This window comes from Mycteria americana, chromosome 3 (genome assembly GCF_035582795.1).
Source record: "Mycteria americana isolate JAX WOST 10 ecotype Jacksonville Zoo and Gardens chromosome 3, USCA_MyAme_1.0, whole genome shotgun sequence".
NCBI lineage: Eukaryota > Metazoa > Chordata > Aves > Ciconiiformes > Ciconiidae > Mycteria > Mycteria americana.
The window spans coordinates 68,146,511-68,167,834 of record NC_134367.1 but is presented as its reverse complement, the minus strand read 5'-3'; the positions used below and the strand labels follow the sequence as shown (position 1 = coordinate 68,167,834).

The 21,324-nt window shown below is 41.4% G+C and overlaps 1 protein-coding gene across 12 annotated transcripts in view; it reads left to right on the top strand.

The window, feature by feature from the left end:
* The window catches only part of HIVEP2 (HIVEP zinc finger 2), a 144,754-nt gene that overhangs the window by 105,048 nt on the left and 18,382 nt on the right, over positions 1-21,324 (top strand). For all 12 annotated transcript variants that reach the window (XM_075498862.1, XM_075498864.1, XM_075498868.1 and 9 more), the window contains 3 exons: positions 13,097-13,141; positions 14,418-20,043; positions 20,795-20,949. In XM_075498862.1, coding sequence (XP_075354977.1) covers positions 14,629-20,043; positions 20,795-20,949 — 5,570 coding nt within the window. In that variant the 5' untranslated portion in view covers positions 13,097-13,141; positions 14,418-14,628. The remainder of the gene's footprint in view (positions 1-13,096; positions 13,142-14,417; positions 20,044-20,794; positions 20,950-21,324) is intronic.

Below are 21,324 nucleotides of genomic sequence, written 5' to 3'. Positions count from 1 at the left end.
TTTCTGCTCCAAATCTGAGTGGGGGGATAGGCTGAGGTTCTGATCACTATGCTTTTAGCTTTGTAACTTAAGAGTGGTTTGGGGTATGCGATCCTGCCTCCTGTTAACTTTATGTAAATGTACTGCCAGAGTAGGGTCTTCAGTATTTAAACCTACTAATAATTATTTTTACATTCATATTTCCTCTAATATAATAACATTTACTCTTCATTTCAGATGAAAATCAAACTGTCTGAAGAATAATATCATCAGCTGATTCCTCTTGCATCACAATGTTTATCTATTCTAGTAAAAAAATCAGTGACACTCACATTTACTGCTAAGGCATAGGATGAAAAGACAAAACTATGATGCTGAACAAAGAATGGTTGTATCAATGGGAATTAATCACAGCATATCAAGAAAAGAGCATGCTCTCAATTTCCCACTGGATATAATGTTAAAAATACAAACCTACTAGCTTCAATTACTTTTTTTTAATTTTAAAATCAGAACAAAATGAAAATGATAATGTCAGAATAATAATTTTCATTGAATCTTGCATGTGAAGTTGGCAATGTCTTACAGTGGGCTTTTTTTCCTGTTGTAAATGAGAGAAAAGGTCTGGTATAAACCTGTGCATTTTTGTTTAACCCTGGCCCCAGAATGATTGATGTGAGGTATTTGGAGCCACACAGGAAGGCTGCATAATAATGAAACAAAACCCTCATGTAAGCATCGGCCAAAGGAGTCACGACATTAAATAGAAAAACCGTAATTGTAAAAAAGATCATTTCCTTGCACAGCTCATGCGGAGCACTAGAAAGTTGGCATGTGTATTACTTCCAGTAGTAATATTGCAGTAATGTACTTTAAACAGTTGCAGACATTCTCAAGAGAGTCCTTGGGACCAGGCTTGCCTTCCCTTTGTGTTAGGGGAGCAAAACTCACATCATGCAGAAGTGCAAAGTTGCCCTGGAAAGAGAGGTTGCTGAACATCGGCACCGCTAAGTTGTGGATATTCCTGTTGCAATTACACCTGTGAAAGTTTCAGGGCTCCTCACACAGTAAGGTGTGGTGAGCAGTGGGCTCAAAGCGTGGTCAGCGTGGCACCGTGAGCAAGGTGCCAGCGGTGCGGAGGCAGGCTGGGGCTCGGCGCGAGCCCTCCTGTTCCCGGGCGTGAGGCAACCCCTTGGCTGCAGCCGAGTGGAGCAGATACGGTGTGAAGCGTCTGAGCGCTGATCTCCGGTCACCGCGGTGTGCACGCCAGCTGACATACACAGGTACAGCGCCGGCACTTTAAAGGCACATTCATTAATTCCTGTAAGTTCGGGTATTTGGGAATCAGAACTTCAAACGTGCGGTTGGAAGTGCTTCTTGATATTGCTCGTAAGATACTAAACTGTACCTCTTGGCCAGATGGTCTTTTATACTCGTGCCACTTTATTAGGCAGTGTAGGAGTGCCTTAAATGGGAGTAGGATATATTTACACCCTTCCTAAAACTCCTTTGTGCTGGTAAAGTGATGTAAACTGGCCTCAGAGTAGATGAGATTTGCAGAACAGGGCTGTAAAAGTGCAACTGCATCTCATCAGTCTGTAGGTCTCTGTCTACCTGTGGTGGGGCACAGCCTTCTCTTGAGGGCACTGCTGGCTCAGGCAACGGAGCTGGCATAGGACGTGTCCCCCTTCCTTTATCTCTCAGAGTCTCATTTCTGGTTCCCGGAGAAGTTTGCTGGTACAGCTCTGTTTTTGCTTCTGAATCTATTTCCTAGTCCAATGGGCTGTATTAGGATGCCTTAATAGCAAACTCTTGTCTATTCGTTACGGGATGTCAGGATGCAAAACCCATGTGGAAGATCTACCTGGTCTTTTCACATTTAATCTTTTTGTAATCTCAGTGAAAAAGGGACAATTTCAAAATCTGAGTTTTCCCCCCTCATGTTCTCAAGTTTCTCAAGTTATATTTAGAAACAGGAAGCTGTTTTGCATAAAGGTAAGATTGTGTTTTTAACAAGAAAAGTTGGTGTTAGACTGGCTAAATATACCCACACAGTCATACTCAGTGGGTAGTCCTGGCTATTTTTAGGCTTTATTTTTGCCTCTCTTTATTTATTTTTTTTTTAGTGACACCTCCACTGTACCTTCAGCTCGTAGTGAGGCACCGCTTCCTGCGCCGGTATGAAACTTGCAATTACAGGAGGAGTCAATCTTGTCAGGTGTCATTTATCACGCGTTGCAGAGGGCTGGCTTCAGCGAAGGAAGAACAAAGCTTAATAAAAAGAGAGAGAGAGAGGGAGAAGCATTCTCTTAATAATTTGCCCTTTGCAACAACAGACCCTTATCTGATCACCCACGCTCATCTGGCTGCTGACGCTGTACTTGCTTCATTAGTACAAGCTATTTTTACACCTTTTGTGTCTTTTGAGGAACCGAGTGGGCCTGCTGGCTTGTAGTGATTCACCATCTCTAGGCGAACAGGGTGTCCTCAAATCCTGGGAGGGGGGTAGGAAGAGAGAAGTGGGGGGTAGGAAGAGAGAATTAGGGGGAAGAGTTCAACTGAATAAGCGAGTTGATTAATTGTCTTAGGTGGTCTGAGTGCTAAAACATTGCACTTCAGTCTTAAGGAAAATAGCCTTTGTGCTTTTGGTTTGCAACGCAGTTTTTCAGATTGTTAGGAGCTATCCCAAGGATCATTTAGTAATTAATTAGTTTAAGCGTAGCTTAGCAAACATGAAGCCCTATATCCTTGTCGTATACTCCATGTGTTCGTTTCCCTGTCTGTAAAGGGGATGTTGGGGGCTGGAATAGGGGATGTTTGGGAGTTGAACTCGATGATCTTTGAAGGTCCCTTCCAACCCAACCCATTCTATGACTGTATGTTGGTGATGCTTTCTTTTGTTTGTAGTGTACAAATGTCGTTGGTGCATCACAAGCACCCAAGAGACTTTTGGGCCAGATTGTTACCTGATTTCATTTCCACTTCTGACAATGAAGAGAAAGCTAAATTTGGTGGAATGTGCCAAGCATGATGCAGGAGAAGGAGAAGCCTGTACGAAGTTGTCTGGAGTTTTCTAGAGCTGAGCAGCAGTTGCTTTCCCTTTCAATACACCATCAGCCTGAATATGTCCTCTTAGGGCCTGCTGAGCTCTCGCCTGGTGGCTGAAATTAAGATTTTTGCTGTCCTTACTTCGACTTTTCCTGGGTAGGAGTGATTTGGCATCCAGTTGTGCCACTTACTAAGTACAGGATAATGGTTTCACATTGCAGGTTTCCTTGGAGTAGTTTCAAAAGTTGGTGGGATGGGGGATACATATATGAACTTTAAGGTGCTGTTTGTACTAGGAATGCCCTGTGATACTGCACCCTGGTCTAACCTTGTCTGAGACTTAGTCATCATGAAACCTGAGCAGTGTCTTTCCCAAGAAATGTTTTGGGGTTTATTGTGTTGCGCTTGTTGAGAATCTGTAACTGAGCTGTCAGCTTGGCCTGTCCCTCAAATATCAGCACAACCCTGTGAAATAACAGACGTTTTATATGCGGATTCAGGCATTTTGGTAGACCTTCATCTTTTCAGAGGTGTTTGCTCAGGAAAGTGATGCTCATGTTAATAAACACAGTTAATTTGTGTTTTGTAGAAAGAAACCTAACTGCAACGAGTGAAATTTCAGGTATAGCTACAAAACTCAGCAGAAAGCATATGCATATTTTACTGAATTTTTTAAGAGGTGCTCTGATGCAATTGGATATTACACATACTGACTTTCAATGCTTCATGCAATAAAAAGAAGGAAGTACTGTAAAATATGGCCACAGGAATTTTAAAGAGCTTTTTTTTTTTCTTTTTTCCCCTGCTAGGCATCCTGAGGGCTGTAAAGAAAGCAGCATCCTTAAGTGTGCAGTCTAATTAATGTATCTTTATATTACTGCTGTAGCGGTCAGAGTCTTTAGGCAATGCTAAGTGACTAGATTTGATACAGCAAAATGCCTTTATTGAGTCACTAGTCAAAAGGAAACATTTTGGCTGCAGAATAGTGACTGTTGTGGCATCTGTGAGATATATAGGATTTGGGGCTTAATAGCTGATCTCAGCTGAACTTTAACAAAGTATTCAGAATGGATTGAAATAAAACTGCCACAAAGGCCCATTCTACTTTGGGTGCACAAGATGGAAAAAAAATTGGTAAGAACATGCTACTGATGTTTAGCATGCGTCTGTTTTTGTTTTGACATGTGGTGACCACAGGGCTTAGTAAACAATGACAGGTTTTAAAATAAGCTTGTATAATAATCGGTGTAAGTGAAAAACAAATGCAAGCTCAGATACTATAAATGTCTTCCTATGTAATTCTTCCCGGGGTGAGGGTGTCCATCAGAGGCAGTGCATTTGCTCATTCAAGAAAGTGTTTGAAAGACACTGATATTTTCATGTGAAATGCAAGTGGCTTCTTCTGACACAGCGTGAAAGGAGGCATAGCTGTTTGCAAAATCTGCTGTGGTTGCATAATTAGGATTGCATAACTTTTAAACTAAAAAAACCTCACTTCCCAGAAAATTCAGCGATATTTTCCCTCTAAGATGAAAATGCTAGGCAAAGGCTTGATATTTGCCTAATATTTCCATTTGGCAACAAAATAATAATTACTTTGTACCTAAAAATGATGCAATATTTACACAAATTTTGATTTTTATTTTTTTTTTTCCTGGGAAAACTTGGAGAAAAGCTTTATGGTATCTTAGCAGGGACTTAACCAGCACAGGTCTGTTCTCCCCAGCTGCTGCTGAAGGTTGCAGTTCTTGTGTGAAAATGAAAAGGCATTTCAGACTTTGCATGTCATTTCAGTTAGGAAAATTGTTATATCTGACAACTTTAGCAGTTTGAACTCTCCAGTGACACTGTTCTTACTCTTCTTACTGTAGATGATATTTGATAAATCTAGAAATGGCTACAAATCATGTCCGCATGGGAATCTTGCTCTTTGCATATACTTTATCTTTCACAAATGCTGCCAAATTCATAGTTTAGTTAATCTGTCCTTTATAAGGTGTGAAATTTCCCTTTCTGATTAACACATTTATTTGTGTTGAATTGAGAAAAATTCTTTATTCTCAGTAATTTTCACCAGTTCTTGCAAATGCAAAACTTTCATTGCAATCCCAGTGGCATCACATAGGATCATTGGTTAGTGTCTGAGCCTTTGCTTTTCACAGATTTTTAGGTATTTAGCCCTTTGGGGCCTACATAACGCCTGTTCATTTACATGATAATAGTTTGGGGCCAACAGCTGGGCCAAAGCTGCATTTCTTTTCTACACTGAGGCGTGAAAAAAAAAAATACTCCTACAAATAGTGATCAGAAACTATTTCACGCTCATCCAGTTTGGCACGGTATCCTGTGGCTCAGAAGAAAGTGAGAGAGAGTTGAGTTTCTGCTGATGAAGAGAGCAGCCCAAGAATTAAGAGCCCATTTGTATCTCAGCACCGCTTTGGATACTAACATACATTGTTAAGGTGTACTTAGTAAATAGTGTTTACTTACTACTTAACTCGCCCTTGAGAGAAGCTCATTCCTGTGCAGGTTAGGACCAATGGGATTAGGCATCATGTAAACCTAACTTCAGCCATCAAAACAGTGTTGAAAGAGGACCTTAGTGGTGGGCATCTGTTTCTGACTGTTCTCTGCATGGGAGCTGCTCTCACTCTCGTAAGTCACTGCGTACTATGATTCTAAAGAACATGGGGCGGGGGGGAGCAAAACAACTGTGATATTTTTGTTGCCTTCGGAAATTTTAATAACACTGAAGTGCTGTCTGTCAGATCTGCCATTGCTTTGCCATCACATTTTAAGGTCCATGTGGGAAATGATTAGTATTTTACTCATCTGTTTTCGTTTTTTATCTTGTTCCCCAAGGAAATAAGTAACAGTGTGAGAAGATTAGCAGTTTATATAATTCTCTTGTTTAGTTTTGTATCTGAATAATCCCAGTCCTTTGCTTTTGTAAAGAGAGAGATTCAGGATGTCCCCATCAGAACATGGTCAGCCAGAACGGGTAGATGTTTTATTATCTGACACGCTTAAGCACCTCCGACAGAATCTTATGTGCACAGCAAGGTTAAGCAACCAGAAACAAAATATTTACCTGATCCGTTAAAAGCAGTGGGATCAGAGAGATCAATTAGCTGCTAATTGACTGACAAGGTTGTTTGTCCTGTCTGTTTTGGCATCTCTTTGATAGCAGGTTTTCGTTCAAGTCAAGGAGAACTGATTTGTTTGCAAACTTTTACCTATAAAGGAAGTGTTTAAGATGAATTTGGCTCCTGTGTAGCTTTTTCTCTCTTTTTGTTTTTTTATAGTCATCCTGTGGAAATAAGTCTCTGTTCAGTTGGACTTTGGCAACGTGAAAGCTTTTTTTATACATTTTTTCCATCCGGTAGTAATGTGTACATTGTGTATGATGCTGAAACAGGAAATAGTGATGTACTTTAAGTGAGCAATCCTTGTCATTACAGTGAAAAGGTCAGTGTTAAAGCATTTCTGCTCTAGGCTTCTTCTACGGCTTCTTAAAATACACTCAACTTGAATTTAAGTTTTTTGGGGGGTGCTATTTTTCTATAGAGAGTGGCAATTTAAAATTATATTTGAGATACTTAACATAGCAAAAACTGAGTGTTTTGCTGCAGCTGTGCTCTAAGCATTTATGATGCAAGCCAGCATCTCTTAAAGAAAATCACCCATGTTTTCTTATTACCGTGTAATTGAACATTTATTGCAGTACATGTTACGAATTTCTCTGTAGACATTTAGAGGTGTTGGATTAGTTTATTTTCACCTTGTAACAAATAACCTCAGATATTTAGTATGTAGGATGTAAGAACCTAAACCTAAGTGATGTCTGATTCTGTTTGTTTTTATGAGGAATAAGTCTGGAATTATGTCCTTGGATTTGCGACTCATTGCTTCAGATTCATACCAGGATACTGTAGAGCAGAATTTGGCTCTTACTTTTGCTTGCTGTTGGAATAATTTGTCTCCTTTTAGTTGCTCTGAGTCAAACCTCGTATCTGTTCAAAGCTCCTTGAAGTCAAATGAGAGACTTTTGTTTCATACCTGATTTTTCTGTAAGGTCACTGCAGAAGGGATAGAGTGTGCCTGACCTCTGATTTGGTCGGATCACATTCAGAGGAGGGAAGGAGAGTCTTGTTCTTCTTCAGAGAAGAAGTACCCATTGACATTTATATGAAATGTCTGAGACAGGTATAAGTTCCTACAGTTAAGGTTAAGAGGTGTTAGAGTACAACCGATTTATTTATTTGTTTTCTTAGTTAGCTTTAACGTGCTTCGAAGCAGACACGTTCCAGTTATTTTCTTCAACATACTCAGATAATGGTCTCAGATAATAGTTTGAATTATCTGAATTAACCAGATTAAGGTGAGTTTGGTAAAGCCTTAAAATGAAAGAAATAATCGATACTACTACAGTTAACTAAAATGTGCTGTTATATGCCATCTCTCAACGGCTGAGATTCTGGTATAGTTCTCAAAATATGAGCCAGATTTAGTGCAAGCACTGAAATAATAATCGCACGAATCAGGATGCCAGGTTTTATACCACTTCTAGTTTTACGTGCACAGATCCTGGCTCTTGAAACCAGCAGCTACCAGGGACACAAATGTGCATTCATAGAAACCTGAGAGTAAAAGCCTGAAGTTGGTGTTTGGTCACAGTGAGCTTGCAGTCTACCCTTGATGCATCTGTAACTGGATCCTCTCAGTCAGTCCCCTCAGTTCCTGGCTTCTTGGGGAACCCATGTCAGCACAAGTGTTTACCCAACATAGCAATGGAGAACAGATTCTGCCCTGTAGCTTCTCCTCAAGTAAGCTTACTACAGTTTGTTTGATCATTTAATAGTAAATTCACAGTGTACTATGTGTACTCGCTGAGCAGTATTTGTTTTTGTATTTGCTAGTACTTTTAAATGACATTTTAAAAAACGCAATGTGATGATTAGTTCAGCTGCTGAAATTTAAAAAACATGTGTGTTATTCTAAATGTTTCAGGATATTTTCAAAACTGTGTTTCTCTGGCTGGTTTTGGAGAATGGCAATACATTCAATAAAGCACTGAAATCCGGAGGCCAGGCAGAACATCTGGGGTGGAATTAAATGAACAAGTTAGAGTAGTGTCTTCAAATATGAAAAGGTAACAACAGCAATTACAATACAGAAAGTGGTAGATTAAAATAAATACACCTAACCTGTTTTAAAAGGGCTGCATTCTTGGAATTGTGTGTGGAAAAGGACGTCTTACAACTCCTGCCAAGCTGCAGCAAAAGCACAGGCATCCTTGCATTCCCCAGTAATTCAAGACTTTGCCAAGTGCCAGTGGTTGACATAGGAATTTACAGTCTTTCCTAGAGGTGTTCAAATAGACAGGTAGAAGGCCAGCTACAAAACCACAGTCAGATGGGACCCTGTCGTGGTTTAACCCCAGCCAGCAGCTAAGCCCCACCCAGCCGCTCGCTCACTCCTCCCTGGTGGGATGGGGGAGAGAATCAGAAGAGTAAAAGTGAGAAAACTCATGGGTTGAGATAAAGTAAAGCAAAAGCCACACACGCAAGTGAAGCGAGATAAGGAATTCATTCACTGCTTCCCATGGGCAGGCAGGTGTTCAGCCATCTCCAGGAAGGCAGGGCTCCATCACACGTAACGGTGACTTGGGAAGACAAACGCCATCACTCCAAATGTCCCCCCTTCCTTCTTCTCCCCCCAGCTTTCAATGCTGAGCATGACGCCATATGGTATGGAAGAGCCCTTTGGTCAGCTGGGGTCAGCTGTCCCAGCTGTGTCCCCTCCCAGCTTCTTGTGCACCCCCAGCCTCCTCGCTGGTGGGGTGGGGTGAGAAGCAGAAAAGGCCTTGACTCTGTGTAAGCCCTGCTCAGCAGTAACTAAAACATCCCTGCGTTATCAGCACTGTTTCCAGTACAAATCCAAAACATAGCCCCATCCTAGCTACTATGAAGAAAATTAACTCTACCCCAGCCAGAACCAGCACAGACCCCTAACCAGGGACTGTTGGAAATGCGAAGAGAATCTCTCTGGTCAAGAACAGGAAGCCTTTTTACAAAACTGGGAAATTTAAGAAGTGTTTCTTCTTCCTTATCTTTTTAGTAAGTACAGTTCAAAGACCACAAGTGTAGTGTCAAGTAGTACAAAAAAGCTTCCAGTTGGTCATCTTTTCTTTCATTTGTGTAAAATGCCAAAACTATGTACCCCAAGGTCTGCATTCCTTTTGTTATTTTGCTACATAACATCCTCAGCCTATGAATGAATATATAACCTTGCAAAGAAGGATGAACAAATGCTTATCTATCTTCATGCCAGTTAAATCCTTCAGTTCAGAGATGCACAGTGGCTGCTGGTTGAGAGCTCTGCTTCAGACTTAGCCCACCTATGACTTTGCGTGGGTAGAAGAAGCTGTAAATCCATGTTTTGTTAGGGTTCCCAGTCTTTTTTTTTTTTTTTTTATTGGGATGTCAACACCAAACAGCTCTTTGGGGAACATAATTAGTGGGGCAGAGGGAAATGTGGGGTAGGACAGCAAGCCAAAGGTGTGCTGTCTTTCTTCCCGAAAGGCCAAGGCAATTTTCGTCTGAGTTGCAGGTGTGGAAGAGCTCAGAGGTGGCCTCTCTTTCTTGTAAGGCTGCTTGGCTGCTGGGCTTATCCCAGACATAAACTAGACTTGCCTAATAAGGGTCTTGGCAGAGGTCTGTGCATGAGTGTAAGGATTTCGTAGGAGCCACTGCAACTCGTCTGTGCTAATGCTTGCCCTATAGAATACGAATTCTTCAGGGGCCAGTTACTGTGGTTTTAGGCCGGCTTTGTGCTGGCAGGGCTGGACAGAAAAGATTTAAAACAGGGCTGGATCTGACCCTTAGTCCTTACGCTAGAGTCAATATTTATTCTGTATGGTGCACTCAGGATTTAGCCTGGAAGACATAAGCTTCCAATTTGTTCACTTGCAAGAGCCGTAATATGAGCTACAAATTGAGAAGTAGTAAAAGTTGTATTTTGCCAAATTTTATTTTAAAGCTGTTGAGTGTAACCATTTTAATGGTCTGAAAAAAAAGAGAAAAAAAAAAGAAGGGAAGGAATAATCTTGGAGCTCTGCAGGCAACCAGATATACGTCTCCTGCATGCAGCTCACAAAGGCACCTTAGGAAGAGGAGCGGCAGGATAGCGCTCCTTTCTAGAAAGTTTTAAAAGTCTTGATTTAGTAGGTGCATCTGACATAAATACAGCTCCCGGTTTCCCAGTAATCTTCTCATGTTCAAAGTTTTCACGGAAGTAAAATGTCCTGGTTTGAAACGGGCAGATAGTGCAGTTAGTGTGGCTGGGGGAGCTGGCTCCCGGGCCACATTCCTGCTGGGAAACCTGGCTTGGCCCCCAGCCAGGCAGGACTTTGCAGCTCCTGTCAAACGATGTGCTCAGCGCGACTCCCGTACAGCTTCTGATCCATGTAGGTGGGCTCCTCTCAGTCACTCCAGCGGAGCTGAACCATGCCAAAGGTATTAAGGAAAACGTGCATTTTTATCATCCTTAGCTCCTTAGTTTGAAATGTGTAGTACTTGAAATACAGGGAGTTTCTCTCTATTGAATAGTATATGTTTGATGAAGAGCAATATTGGAAAGTATATTTACAGTGTTTTCTAAAGGAGAAACATTAATCAGTTGAAAAATGGAAGCCTGTTGTCGGCTTAAGCTAGGCTGTGGGTGCAGGCAGATGAGGTAGAAGCTTGACTGGAAAAAACAGACAGAATGCAAGCTAGCTTTGCAGTGTCTTAGATTTCTCCAGTTAGGCCAGTCTCCCATTAGGGAGAAGAAAAAAAACCGAAACCAAAAGAAATAATATTAAAGCCATCTTTGACACAGGATGGATAGCAGCTCAAACCAAACCAGAAATGATTATGTTGGTTCTGGAAAGGGATTTATTTTCCCCAGGAGAGTGACTCTGACCAAACTTAAGCCATCAATAATCCCTGTAATTAGTCTATACCTGTTTCATAGTGTAGGTTGAAAAATTATATAGAATGTTCTGAAAATAGCAGGACCGCAGAATGGCTTGAACTCTGTAACAGAGGTCTCAGCCCAGAACAGAAAATTGTTAGAAGTATATTAGCATCACCTTTTGCTCATATAAAACCATTGCTGTCACATTTCCATGACTGGCAGATTTCTTCTCTACAGGTGCTCTCGGTAGAGGGAGTATGGAACAGAAAGGGTACTCCCACCTTCTAGAAATTTCTTCTTCACCATTTGCAAAATTGCCTAATAAGGAGAAAAGTATTTTTCTTTGAAGATGGCTAGTAACTTTATGCTCTCTCAGTGAGGAACATTCCCTCGTGTCCCTGTTTCTGCTTCTCAAGCCACACATTTTCCTTTACATCCGTGCTCGTATATTGGCATCATTACTGCCCTGAGATTCAGTTTAGCTCAGCTGCTGAAAATGGTTTGCCACTTACCTGCCATTTCCTCATAAGGCACTGCAGAGCTGCTCCGTAGTAACCTCTTCTGATGTATTGTAAATCGCGCATGAGGTTTTCTTTTTCCATTTGTAGAGACACTTTTTATTTGAGGAAGTGGATTAGGAAAATTTTAAAAAGTTTTACTTGGATTACTTTTTTTCTTTTTTCTTTAGAGAATCAGGCAAGACAGTTATTTTAAAAGCCATTAGCACATCAAAGCTGAATGACATTATGACCTAAAATATTCTGGTTTGTATTTGATAGGTTGCTATTATTTTGTACTATATGGTATTCCTCTATAGTTACAATTTTAAAATATGTTATCCATATTTGACTAAACCAACAGCCCATTAGCTATTGCTGTCCTAACTACTGATATGTTATTTGTACTATTAAATAAGTAATTCATAAAAGGTGGCACAGTACTGATTCTACTTATGTCAAGTCATGGGGCTTTACTAACATCCATTTGTTCTTTGAAAGTGTTATTAATTACAAAGAATTAAAAATTATTTTTTCAATTTTTGATTTTTTTTTCTTTTATAGACTTTACTATTTTATCATCTGTTGGTTTTATTCTATGGAGCAAGCATGAGTGCTCTAGCTGTTTTTCTGACAGTTTCTAATTGAGGATCATTATAGTAGCCTATATCCCATACTCTGAAGCTAATACTCCAGCTATTTCTGAAGATCTGTTCTTTAGAGATGCTCTGAATTTTGTCCTAAATGAAAACCATAAAGAAAAGCCATAAGTGTTGCTTTTGTTACCACACTTGAACAAATATCCTTTTTAATGAAACAAAAGCCAAAATCTTTTCAGGATAAGATTTTCAGGATAAGATTTGTTGAAAACTGGAAGGGAGGGTCCTCCTTTGATGGGAGAAATGCCCTTTAGGGCAGGGAGATGATGTTCAGGCTCCCTGTTTTAGAGGTCTTCTCTGTGCCAGTCTTTTCTGCAATACAGAGAGTAGCCTGCAGTCTGGTGATGGTCAGACAGGTGGCAAATCATGGCAGTCACAGAAGTCTTTTAGCCATGTATTTGGTCTGTAGGTTTCTTCTTTGAGAAGGCAGCCATATATTCTTGAGCAGTATCCCACTGGTGTTAACTGATTTGGAAATCTACTCGCATTTCACTACATTTTCTTGTACCTGAGTGGTGACACCCTGGCCAGGATTTTGTTCTGGTGGTTCTGGAAACATTTAATGAGAGGCCTGGAGCATGAAAGTATTAGCTGGAGAGAGGCATTGAAAGGGGATTTGCCAATGGGATTCAGGGATAATCCAGGCTTAGCGAAGGCGTAGGAATGAAGAGGGACATTGGCAGCTTTCTTTTGGCCGATTCAGGAAGGTGAGACTGCATCAGTTCAGACTTGCAGTTATTCATCTACACACTAGAAACCTCAATACTTTAAAAAGACTTGCACTCATTATTCTTCAAAATGTGGTTGCTCAGACCGCTAAGACACAATGTGAATTTTTTCCAGTGGATGGATAAATGAAATTTTCAGGCCTCTGCTGTAAGGAGTAGAAAACTTTCTTCAGCATTATGCTTAATATCAAGAATTTCTTCTGACTGTATTTTTTTTTTACTACAGGAAATTGGAAGATAGTCATGCCTATTAGATTCCTAGAAGATGCAGGTAATTGTTTTATACTGAAAAAAAATATATGTATTTCCATTTCCTATGTGTTTTCCTGCACTTTGCTAATGTTTCTTCAAGCCCAATTCAGTTTTTCCACTGTAAGAATGAGAAATATTCCAGTATGTCTAATACTGCTTTTTTTACCCTTTTCCTCGCTATTGTAAAATCATGACTGTCTTTATAATTCTCACTGTCCAGAAAATATCCTGTGTTTGGATAATATGGAAGCAGGAAACCTACATTGTTCTTCAAATTTAAATGCTGTACTTGTCTATGAAAATCATACCTCTGAGCATTTCTTCTTTATACTAGAACTGCGGAAACCTAGTGCATTTAAGCATAAACGGTACATGTATAGCTGGATGGAAATTTCGACATTGAAATCTAAAATGCTAAAGGCACAAAACCACAGTCATAGCTCATTTCTTTAATATGTGTTTTACCTCTAGTAAGACATTCTCACTAAAATTTAATATAGTGATTGGAAGATGGAGATGTGGAAAGGTACCAGTAGTGTTGCGTTCAGAATGCTTATTTGATGTTTCTTTTTTTGACTGCTTAAAAATAGTTTAAAAGAGCGATCAACATCTTGTAAAACCAATTAGATGGTCTAAGGTAAGAAGTACCTCACTTTAGCCATCTTAAAATTTGGTATATACTCCAAGGTAGTCATCTAGGATTTCTGCCTAACTGACAGTGAGAAACAGGCATCTCCGGAGTGGAGGGCCATGTGCATAGACATCCCCTTTGTCTGAAGTATCCATCATGATATGGAAAGATTTCTCCTCTGGAAGTACTGATCACCCTCCTCTAACTTTAAAGGAAGGCCAGGTGACTAAAGTGCATGTCTGAACTGTAGGTGAGTAATACTGGATAAGGTAATTCCCATCCATGGTCTTAGGACTCCATTTTCAGACATGATTTGCTGAAAGAGCTTTGAAAGTAGGTGGCGGACTTTCTGAGAATCGAGCCTTTAAACTGTCCCCAGAAGGCCTTCCAAAGCTTTGATTCAATTTAGAAAGCCTAGATCCCTGTTTTCTGTTCCTAAGGCTTTTATTGAGTAGTGATTACGCTTGTGTGCAATCTCTGGAGCCAGTCTTTACTGTGTCTCCTGACAAAAGGGGTTTTTGTGAAATGTAGTTACCTTTACTTAAGTCCCTCAAAATTTTTCGTGAAAGGCTCAATGAAAGTGCAACTGACTGCATCGATGTTATTTTGCATGTCTGTATTAATTGGTGTGTGTGGTTTCTTTGTTTTTGCTTTTTCCTTACAGATAGCTGTGTCACCGTCGAAGAGATGAAGAGAACTTTGCTCTAGTAGATCACAAATATCTCTGGGTCATTCTGCATCTCAGTATTTAATAACAATGGAAAATGTCCAAATGTTATAACAAGTCTTTGCAAATGTATAATAAACTGTTTAGGAAAGTTCCTGCCATGAACAGAACTGTATAATACTGACATTAGTGTACAGACACAAATCTAATGCCTATAGACTACTGCGTGGAAAGTTCCAAAGAGAAAGAAAAGTCTGTGAACTTGCAAAAGCCCTGGAAAAATGGGAGCAACAAAACTTTAAAAAGCACAGCTTTGGACACACTCCATGTGTCTGCACAGCTTTCAAGTGAACTAGCACTTAAGACCTTGTGTAACAAAATGGACTCTGGGGACACAGCTATAGGGCAAAAAGCTACCTCTAGGTCTGGAGAAACTGCTAAAGTACCAAGTAGATGGAGGCAAGAACATTCAGCTGTTATTAAGATGAGCACTTTTGGCAATCAAGAAGTACAGAGGCAACCACAAATAGATCACGAGCAAATTGGAAACACGGCATCAGCACAACTTTTTAGTTCTGGGAAACTGGTATCATCGAATGAAGCTGCACAGCAAGTCACGGAGAAGCAATATCCACAGCATCGTCCAAGTCCTTACTCATGTCAACATTCACTTTCTTTCCCACAGCATTCATTGCCACAAGGCTTCTTGCACAACATAAAGCCACATCAGAGCTTGGAAGGCCCTCCGTGGCAGTTTCCTAGCCACTTGCAATCAGTTGCCCCAGAGGACTTGTTTCCTTTTCACATGCATAGCCATAGCGGAGGTTTCTCCAGGAAGAAGATTTCAAGTTTGAACCCTGCATACAGCCAATATTCACAGAAATCTTTAGAACAATCAGATGATGCTCACAAAAAGGAGCACAAACCCAAAAAGCCTGGCAAGTACATTTGTCCTTACTGTAATCGGGCTTGTGCCAAACCTAGTGTACTTAAAAAGCATATTAGGTCTCATACTGGGGAGCGACCGTACCCTTGTGTTCCTTGTGGTTTCTCCTTCAAGACGAAGAGCAACCTTTACAAGCACAGGAAGTCACATGCCCATGCAATTAAAGCAGGATTGGTACCTTTCACAGAGTCAGCAGTCTCTAAATTGGATCTAGATGCCAGTTACATCGATGTGGAAGCTGAAATACATTCAGATGGCGAGCAGAGCACAGACACTGATGAGGAGACCCCGCTCCTAGTGGAAGGGTCTGACAAACTGAGCCCCGTCCCACAGCTCCCCCTGGACATTACTAGCAGGAGCAGTTTTCACTCCTCCATGGAAGAGTCCTTGGTGGGGCCAATGAAAGTGCCGATTTTGATTATCCCTAAAAGTGGAATTCAGTTACCCAGTGAGAGTTCACCATATATTGGTTCTGATATGTTGCAAAATCCATCCTTGAGTACTAAGTCTGATGACTCTCATACAGTTAAACAGAGACTTGCACTAAGACTGTCAGAGAAAAAAGGGCAAGATTCTGAGCAGTCGTTAAACCTCCTGAGCCCGCACAGTAAAGGAAGCACTGACTCTGGTTATTTTTCCCGCTCAGAAAGTGCTGAGCAGCAAATTAGCCCACCAAATACTAATGCAAAGTCTTATGAAGAGATCATCTTTGGGAAGTTCTATAGGATTAATCAAAGGACAGCACTAACAGTAGCCACAACAAATCAGGAACACAGTTTAATGGGTAGAAAGGGCAAAGCAGAGCCATTACCTCTTTTAAATAACAGATTAGATATCAAGATGCTTGAGGAACATATTTCTCAGCTGACTCCAAATAAAGAAGAACTCATTGACTCCAGTAATTTGAGCACTATTAAATCTACACAAGTTTATCCAGGCAGCAATACAGAATCTGGACAATCCCAGACCACCACATCATCCATCAAAAGTGAATCCAACCTGTATCAAGTCAGTCAGCAGGGTGACGTGCCCGTCCTTCTAGAGCCCCCAGTAGATTCCTCTCCCCTTGTTAGAAGTAACTCCATGCCAACCTCTTCTGCAAACAGCCTAAGTATTCCCCCATCTCTGAGAGGAAGCCATTCATTTGATGAGAAGATGACTGGCTCAGATGATGTATTTTACCCTGGGACAGTGGGAATATCCCACCAAAGGATGTTGAGAAGACAGGCTGCCTTTGAACTGCCCTCTGTGCAGGAAGGGCACTCAGATTCAGACTATCATGGAAGACCAGGGAAAAATATCATTATTGCTTCCAGCAGACAGACAGCAGGTGACAAAGGACCATCCTTAAAAGAGAAGAAAGGAGACAAGTCCTTTTATGACTATGACGCCAGTGGAAAGCACTACAGAAAGTGGGAAGAATTTGAAGCTCAGAAGCAGAACTACAGGGACTCGCCATCCTTAGGTGGGATGAACAAGGGGGGAGAGTACTTTGTTGATCCACTCGGACAATCTCAGGCAGTGCCATCCATGCTTGGAACAACTTTTGAAAACAGAAAGCGCAGGAAAGAGGAGAGTGTTGGAGATGAGGAGGACAGTCCCATGCTTTGCAGCAGTACGACTGGCACCACTGGGGGAATTCAGCCTTTGGACTTTGATCCCAAATCCCAAATTCAGGAAGTGCCAAGGAGCGGATTTGCCCTTCAAGGCCTGGACAATGCTGCCCATTGCCATGCGGAGCGTTTTGAAGTCTGCAGGCCTTACTTGCAGTCTGGAAGCCCAGCAGCTTCTCTGGAAGACTCATCCTTAACTGCAGAGCAAGAAAAGACTGTAGAATCACTAGCTAGAAAGCCCCCTGGAAATGTCATCTCTGTCATTCAGCACACAAATTCGTTGAGCAGGCCAAACTCATTTGAAAGGTCTGAATCTACAGAACATATTGCATGCCAGCAGGAAAAGATCTATTCACCATCTGAAACATGCGAGAGTGAGATTTGTGACTCCCCAATGAGCCCAGACCGAGCTCCACAAATGGAAAATGCTGACACCAGTAAGTCATCTCCATCCCAGCAGCCTCAGCCGTATCATATGCAGCCCAGGTTGGTTCGCCAGCACAACATACAGGTGCCTGAAATTCGTGTCACGGAGGAGCCAGATAAGCCTGAGAAAGATAAAGAAGTGCAGAGTAAAGAGCAGGAGAGACCCACCGAAGAGTTCCAGTGGCCCCAGAGAAGTGAAACGCTTTCTCAACTTCCAGCCGAAAAGCTACCACCCAAAAAGAAGCGTTTACGACTGGCTGACATGGAGCACTCCTCTGGAGAATCCAGCTTCGAGTCCACAGGTACAAGCCTCTCTCGCAGCCCTAGCCAAGAAAGTAATTTGTCCCACAGTTCGAGTTTTTCAATGTCCTTTGAAAGAGAAGAGAATATGAAGTTCATCACGCCTCCCAAACAAGATGAGTTTGGAAAACAGTCTGAGTTTTTAACAGTTCCAGCTGGTGCTTACTCACTTTCTGTCCCTGGGCATCACCATCAGAGGGAAATGAGACGCTGCTCATCTGAACAGATGCCCTGTCCTCATGCTGCTGAAATCCCAGAGATCCGAAGTAAATCCTTTGATTATGGGAACCTGTCTCATGCCTCTTCAGCTGGGACACCTACTACGGCACTGTCTCCATCCCGAGAAAGGAAGAAATGCTTCTTGGTTCGCCAGGCTTCCTTCAGTGGTTTTCCAGAGATTTCCCAGACTGATCAGAGCGCAGAACAAAGTATAAAGCAGGAGCAGATGGAACATGCACAGGCTGGTCTTCGCTCCTCCCAGCTTGCCTGGCATCACTCCCCTTCCTCTGTACTTCAGCCCATTCAGGTAGATGACTCTGGAAAACAGGCTATTGGCTCTTGTGCTCAGCTTAGTAATAGCTCATCCCACCTTGCCCAGCAACAGGCTCTTCTTGCAGACAGCCCAGAAACGTTAAGGACTCCCTTGATCCAACAAGCACCTTATATTCCTAACAAACATCCATCAGAGCAGCAGCAGCTATTTGCACATCAGGAAAAAGTCCCATTTCCCCCTATTCATAGCACGTTGTTTCAGTTCCCGTATCCAGCTGTCTGCATGGTTCACTTACCACCATCTCAGCAGCCTGTCTTTTGGCAGTCATGCACAGAACCTCTACACTTCCAGCATCATTTTGTACAACAGCTGCAGAAATCTTACGTCAAACAGCCTTTCCAAACAGATGTTCCTCCAAGTTACCACCTGGAACATGCGCCAGAGCTTATTGGAAAGAAACCAGCTGATTATGTGCACGCTAAAGAGCAAGCATACCAGCATTACTCAGGAACATCTGGGCAGTACTCAAAAAATACTCTTGCTAAGTACCAGTCAGACCATAGCATTAAACCAACAGATACCTCCTCTGAGCAGCATCTTCAGACAGATTTTGACTCCCCAAGTGATGGATCTGTACAGTCTTTGCCAGGAACAGTTGTTCCCGTCAGGATTCAAACCCATGTGCCATCTTACGGTAGTGTCATGTACACAAGCATTTCCCAGATCCTTGGGCAGAGCAACAGTCCTGCGATTGTAATTTGTAAAGTTGATGAGACTGTTTCTCAAAGAACATTGGCAACTAATGCAACCATGCAAGGAATTGGATTTAACATAGCTCAGATGTTGGGTCAGCATGGAGGGCTAGAAAAATATCCTTTGTGGAAAGTGCCGCAGACACTACCACTTGGACTGGAGCCACCAATTCCCCTGTGTTTGCCTTCCAGTTCTGACATGGCTTCTACCTTGGGAGGAAGCAAACGAATGCTTTCACCTGCCAGCAGCTTAGAGCTCTTCATGGAGACCAAGCAGCAGAAACGAGTCAAAGAAGAAAAAATGTATGGGCAGATAGTTGAGGAGCTAAGTGCAGTTGAGTTAACTAACTCAGATATAAAGAAAGATTTTCCAAGAATGCAGAAGCCTCAACTAGTAAGGCAGAGCTGTGCTACAGAGCCAAAAGAAAGTCTGCCATCCATGTCATCCTCTTCACCGCTGTCGTCCTCATCATCTCAAGATTTCCCACCTGTCAGCATGCCAACAGCTGATGCTTTCCCACTGAGCAGGGAGAAACTTTCCAGTTTTGATTCCACATCACCAGGGCAGAAGTCCAGTGGCCCTTCTGAAGGAAGAGACTCGCCAGAAGAACTGGATGTGGATGAAACAGCCTCGGATATGAGCATGAGTCCACAGAGGTCTTCATTGCCACCAGGAGAAATTCAGCCAGAAGACCAACTGAAACATCAAAAATTGCCTCTTGGGATGTTAGTTCAGATGTCATCCCATACCAGTGGGAAAGTCACAGGCTCAACCATTCTCCTGACAGACGTAGCAGATTTTCAGCAGATCCTTCAGTTCCCAAGTCTGCGCACTACTACTACTGTGAGCTGGTGTTTCTTAAACTATACGAAACCCAATTACATTCAGCAACCAACCCTCAAATCTTCTGTTTATGCTTCATGGTGTATAAGTTCCTGTAATCCAAACCCATCTGGGCTAAGTACAAAGACCACTTTAGCACTTTTAAGGTCCAAGCAAAAAAACACCACGGAAATCTACACTCTGGCTGCTATGCATAGACCTGGAGCTGGTAAACTGACATCATCAAGTGCATGGAAGCAGTTTGCTCAGGTAAATAAGAGGTTTTAATAAAATTAAATTAGTATATCTTTATTTGAGAAAATATTAGTAAACTATGAAATGCAAGTTAATGATTTTTTATAAAAAAACATTCCCCATTGGGAAATCAGACATTGACATCTTCCCATGACAACTTTTGAGCCTCAATTTACCCTTCTGCAAGCTCTGCTACTTCTGCTGTCTCTGTCTCCGTTTTCAAAATCGGACATAAAAAGTGAGGCTTTTAAAGCCGCTCCCTTCATGTGTGCCAGAGCCTGATACATTATCTCTTTTTATTTTGTCCTTTGTTTTTGCCATGTCCTGATTCAAACAGTATCAGACACAAACATCCACGCACGTTCTTAAGTAAAGATTAAGTTAAAACTGAGTAAGGATCTTCAGATCCATTTAATGTCTTTTACATACTGACTCTTCCTCACAGACTAAGCATTAGATAATGGTGCCAGGGAAAATTCTGTAATGGCAATAAATTACCATCTAAGGCTTTTCCATCTCTATTTTCCATTATTTTTTTCTGAGGAAAGATATGGTGCTGTCTTTTCTGTCAAGACTTGTAAAAATTTGCCCATGCTGCCCCCTCTCTTATTCTCCGTCAAATTAAATGGGACAAATTAATTCATCTTATAGAGTTGCACCAAAATGAGAGTTTGGCTTTGACCTGGAATGTTAAAAGAACTTGAAATGAAGTGTGCATTTATTGTGTGCTCCAGCAGTAACACCCTTCCTTGACTTTGTTCTACAGATGAAACACGAGCCATTCTTCTTGTTTGGCAGCAAGCTTGAAAAGAAAGTAGTGGGGAATATTATAAAAGAAAGAGTAAAAGGAGACATTCATGGAGATAAAGACATTACATCCAAACAAACTGAGCCGATACGAATTAAAATCTTTGAAGGAGGGTAAGAAAATGCAACTGGAAATTTCAAGCTCAGCCTGTCATTTTAAAGAGATTTGAAAATGAATATGAATGAATTAGGATGTGAACAGTCTCCTGTATTCCTGCCATGTCTTGTAGCTCCCAAGCCTCTTCTTTTTTGTGTATATGTCAGTCTTAAAACAAACTACAGGGTACCTGTATACTTACTCTTGGCTCTGCTTTGCTATTAGGACAATTATATTTTCTATCTGTGTGAGAACACTCACTCGAAATTGTTAGTTTCATTCCTTAGGTCATAAAGAAATGGATAAACAGTTAACATATTGATATTTTCTATACCATTTCTTTGTATTTAATGGCTTCCATGAGGATATCTTTCCATTTTTAGACTCTGTGT